The 5220-nt window shown below is 51.9% G+C and overlaps 1 protein-coding gene across 1 annotated transcript; it reads left to right on the forward strand.

Moving 5' to 3' along the window:
• The first annotated feature begins 898 nt into the window (after nt 1–898).
• LOC138579840 (myb-related transcription factor, partner of profilin-like) lies at nt 899–2471 on the forward strand. Its single transcript, XM_069650071.1, has 2 exons — nt 899–1313; nt 1843–2471. Exons 1-2 carry the CDS (start codon nt 899–901, stop codon nt 2469–2471), a joined length of 1044 nt encoding a protein of 347 aa, XP_069506172.1.
• Nucleotides 2472–5220: the final 2749 nt, after the last annotated feature.

Raw genomic sequence — 5220 nt, forward strand, 5'->3', positions numbered from 1 at the left:
TATGGCAGTCTGCTTGCTACCTTGGTCAATTAACACCTTCACTTGTTTCCCATTCACCCAAGCCTTTTCATATGTGAAGTCAGCAGAACACTGACATAAACATATTCTGAAGGTCTATAGATCTTCTTCGGGTTCTTCCCATGCTTCTCCCCTTAAACAGCTGTAATGATGGGCCGACGCAGTGAGTTCAAGTTAAACTCCAGGTTTACTTATGCGGGCCCGCAGGCAAAACCTCCCACAGCCACATCGCCAACCGACACTCTCTCACGCGAACCAAGCTCTCATGAAAGTAAACAAAGAGCAGGGTTCACGCGACACAGCGTTCGAAACACGTAATCACTACATATCTCTCTCCTTAAGGAAACAGCAAACATACAGCCATAGATAAAGAAAGATAAAACAAAACAATCAAATTAACATAACAGAAAAACACCCACATAACCCTACAATAACACCCAAGGATGTGATACGCAGAGATAAATTACTTCCACTAAATTTAAGACACATAGGGCCTCATTACACGTTGTGCGGTAAAATCCGCAAATTACTGGCATGGAGCCCTTAATGTGTCCGCTGTCACAGGAGGGCGCTAATAGCATACCCTTATGAGTACGCTGACACCAGCATTGTGCCAGCCGGTAATGCCCCTGCTGCCTTGCCGCTAAACTCCCCCAAAAGTCAATTACCGTCTTCCTCGACAGTGCAGATAGCAACTCCGCCTTGACGCAGCATGCAAATAGCGGTGACTGTTAAATACCGGAACCGGAAAAAGCGTCATCGCACAGGAACGGGAAAGAACACGGTGGCCATCTTTAAAAACACAATCCATTGCCATCCTCTGCCCCCTGGACCTGTTTGTGTTACCTTGCTGTCTGAGATCCATTGCAACACCGTTACCATGCCCAAGGCACTCAAAAAAGCCACAGACCGCCAGCGGAAGGAAAAGTTCTCTACTGAGGAGTTACTCATGCTGACTCAGACCTTATCGGACAATGCTGCAGTGGTCTTCGCAAATGACATGCGGCGGGAGACCCTCCTTAAGCAAAAGGCTATCTGGGTCGAAGTGGGAATGAAAGTGAGTGCTGTGGGCAGCAGCACGCGCACTGTACGTGAGTGCAGGAAAAAAAGGGATGACCTGAGACTCCGGGTCAGAATGATCCTGGCAGAGAATCATAAGACTGCCACTGCTGGCGGATCTGGGTCGCCAATCAAGTTAAAGGAGTGGGAGGAGACATGCACCAACCTCATCAGAGTTGAATGTATTGAGGGAGTTGGGAGGATGGAGCATGGCGTGGCAGACACTTCTGATGGAGGTAAGTGCACTGATGCAAGCATGCAATGTGAATGTACAGGTCCCCACAAATGTCAGCCCTGGATCACCTCATGGATGGCCAAACATCCACACATGCATCCCACCCTGCCCATGTCAGTGCCAAACCCAAACACACACACATGCACACTCAACAGAGCCAAGTGCCACACACAACACTGCATGGATGAGCCACTGAAATGACACATCACCTGCATCCTTCACAATGAAGTCCAAACGGCCCCATCTGAATTCATGATGTAGCCTGCATTGAGTACATTGAACCATAACTAATGACATCCCCCTTCTTGTCCCCGACAGGGTCACATACAGACAGCGAGGAAGCATCCCAGGCACCCCCTGTGCAGAAGAAAAAAAGGCCACAGCCCAGCGAGGACACCCCAACGACATCAAGGGGAAAAGGCTCAAGGCTCCATTTGCAGCGTTCAAAACATCGTTTGAGCGCCACTGCCAGTGCCACGCCAAACCCTACTGCCCCGCCTCTGGAGGTTCACTCCCCCCCCCAATCACAGCCACCGAGGGTCCACCCTCAGCTGCAGCCAGTTCGGCAGGAGAGGCGGCAGCCATTGTCCCATTGTCTGATGTGGATGAGCCTACAGATCTCAACCTGGCCATGCACACCTCAAGCCCTGCTGGAACCCCAGAGCCATCACCCCAACACACACCTGGCTCCAACTTCACTGGTGACAAGACCATGGAGGCCTTCAGTAGCCCCCCAGAGCCTACATCTGTACACCGGCCAGCATCAGAATGCGCAGCAGCCACACCCCCACAGCCCGACACTGCCCTTGACCTGGCCAGCATCATCCAACGGCAACAGGCTCTCACTGTGCTGGTTGGTCAGCACATCGAGGAGGCTGCCCGTCTCAGGGCGGAGCTCAGGGAGACATCCAGGCACTCCAGGGAGGGGATGGAGTCGTGCACAGACAGGCTGTGTGGGGAGCTCATATGCGTCCAGGAGGTGCTCACACGCATTGCGGATGCAATGGACCTCCAATTCCCACCACCACCAGCACCAGGACAGTCTGCCACCTCTTCATCCACCAGTTCGCGGCAGACAAGTCCACTCAGACGCTCTGCACGCACCACCAGGTGCACCTCCAGCCAGCCCCCAAATGCTGGTCCTGCCAATGACCAATAGGGTGTGAATGTCCATTCCCCTGTGTACATGCCTGGCGCAAACATTGCTGGAGACTCATGAGGGACAGTTGTGGGGGGTGGGGGGAAGGGTGAGATGGGACAGTTGTGGGGGGGTCGGGGGAAGGGTGTGATGGGACAGTTGTGGGGGTGGGGGAAGGGTGTGATGGGACAGTTGTGGGGGGTGGGGTGAAGGGTGTGATGGGACAGTTGTGGGGGTGGAGGGAAGTTTGTGATGGGACAGTTGTGGGGGGTGGGGGGAAGGGTGGTGGGATGATTGGGGACTTGCACATTTTTCTGTTTCATTTCATAAATACACTGTTGTTTGAGCAAAACACAGGCCTGGACTCCTTCATTGTGTATGTGCAATTTATTGACGCCAAGGTCGATTGTGAGCTAGCAAACAGACACCAGTGCATCACCAGCCATATACAGGTGACAGTACGAGTACATGTTACTCAGAAGATTTGGTTGATCAAATGCTGTCTCACAGCACGTCCCTCCTGGCCATCCCCTCTTGCATGACCTGCATCCCCTTCACCTCCATCCTCATCCCCATTATCATCCTCATCAGGTGCCTCCATTTCAATGTCAGGGGGCAGTGGCACATTCCGTCTGATACACATATTGTGCAGCATGACACATGTCATGGTGATCTTTGCCACCTTAACATGGCCATACAGGGGAGCGCCACGAGACCTGCTAATGCACCTAAACCGTGACTTCAAAAGTCCAAAAGTCTGCTCGATCAAGAGGCGGGTACGGGTATGTGCACAATTGTATTCTTCTTCGTGCCTGTTCTGTGGGTTCCATACAGGTGTGAGGAGCCACCTCTTCAGGGGATAGCTGGCATCACCTATATGGGGGAAGGAATGGGGTCCTGTTACTTTTCAACACAAGTGTGGCCTGTTCATATCACATACTTTGACCTATCATTGGGATTCATGTGCACAGTCAACTGCATAAATGAAAATGGTCTGTGTAACTGCTATGTGCACAGGTGAGCATAAACCTGCAAGTAGACATGCCCCATTGATGCCTACAACAGTAATTGACATGTTCTGGGTGAGGCCAGGTGATAGGTGTCCCTGTGGCCAGGCACATTTGGTACCACACTGGTGGTGTACTGTCCTTCCAACATTGCTGTTGCCATGCTGAGAGGCATCACTTCAGTGGTGCCATGGGTTCGTGGTGCATTGCCATGGCTAGGGGGTATCCCTTCACATGCATCGAAGGGTACAATGCATTGTTGATGTTGTGCTGTAGGAATGCTGCATGACTATGTTGACGGCATGGATGACATTTGTGTATTTCGTGGCGTGGAGTGTCGTGCAATGAGGATTGATGTTTGATGTTACTAGAATTGGATTGTCAGCTGTGTTGTGTAGCATATACTTGCATGTCCGTTCATCTCAAGTACGTTGCTGCCCTCCCAGATGGACATTTGCGTCGATCTGTATGTGCATTTGGGCGACGGACTACAGGCTACACCCAGTTGGGGTAACTATCTACCCCCCCATGCACCCCCAGTTGGAGTATCTATCTATCCCCCCCAATCACACTGCCATGTGCTTGGCCTGCTACTCACCAAGTAGCCACGAACGTTGTCCCATTTGTCGCTCCATGTAGCAGGGGATACTTGAGTTCCGCAAGACCATGGAATCATGGGTAGATCCTGGAAATCGGGCATAGCAATGTGTGATTATCTTGTTGGCGTCACATACCATTTGGACATTGAGGGAGTGGAATTGCTTCCTGTTTCGGTACACTACTTCATTGTGATTTGGGGCGACCAATTCCACATGTGTACAGTCGATGGCCCCAATGCAACTTGGGATGCCTGCCAGTGAGTAGAAGCCAACTTTGGTGTTTGCAATCTCCTGGGCAGTCCATGGCATGGATATGTGTTCGGGTGCATGCTTCAGGAGGGCATCGAGTACCTGGTTCAGTATGCATGAGAATACTAGTTGGGAGATGCCATGCATCTGCCCCACTGTATGCTGTAGGTTCCTGTGGCCAGGAATTGGAGCACTGTCACCACCTTGAGTAGAGGGGGGATGGCAGTTCTGATGTCCATGAGGCTCACAATGTTGTTGTGTATCATGTCCACGATGCTGGTGATGGTGTCCCGGTCCAGACGGTACAGGGTGTGTATCTGCTCAGGTGTTAGGTTATATGGACTGGCTCTGATCCGGGGAATTGGTGGGTGCCTCTGTGGTATGATTAGGTGGTGTGCTGGTGCTTGCTGTGCCTGTCTAGCCCTCCTCCTCCTCCTGCCTCTCCTCTGTGCTGCCTGTTGTTGTAGCAGCAGCGCTGCAATCAGGTCCTCCAGGCCATGTAATGCTGCCAGTATTGGAACCATCTTGGTGTGTGAAGGGGTTTTGGAAGGGGTGTGGTGTGCTTCTTTTGAGCAGCCACAGTTTCCATTGCCTCCACCTGTGCTGATTTTGGCCACCTGTGGCAGGTGTTAACACTGCTTAGTTCTTTTAACGGGTGGTTCGTGATGGAGGTATTATCGCCATGCCGGTAAGGGGTTTTGGGGGATTTACCATGCCGCTATTGCCATGTGCACTTGCCTTGTGATGGTGTGCTATTAGCGGCATGTCGTAATTCACGGGATGGCGGGTCACGCGCACACGGACTGTCCGCTATTAGTGGCACCGTACTTAGCGGTGCCGCTAATGGCAGTGAGCCGGGTCGTAATCTGCATGGGCATTTAATGTTACCGGTATTCCATTACCGGTAACGTTAAA

The sequence above is a fragment of the Ambystoma mexicanum genome, chromosome 3p (genome assembly GCF_040938575.1).
Source record: "Ambystoma mexicanum isolate Mex_15411 chromosome 3p, UKY_AmexF1_1, whole genome shotgun sequence".
In the NCBI taxonomy this organism is placed as follows: domain Eukaryota; kingdom Metazoa; phylum Chordata; class Amphibia; order Caudata; family Ambystomatidae; genus Ambystoma; species Ambystoma mexicanum.

Coding starts and splice junctions, on each gene's coding strand:
- LOC138579840 (XM_069650071.1), top strand. CDS start 899: ATGCCCAAGGCACTCAAAAAAGCCACAGACCGCCAGCGGAAGGAAAAG. Junction 1,314..1,842: donor GGCAGACACTTCTGATGGAG/GTAAGTGCACTG, acceptor CCCCAATCACAG/CCACCGAGGGTCCACCCTCA.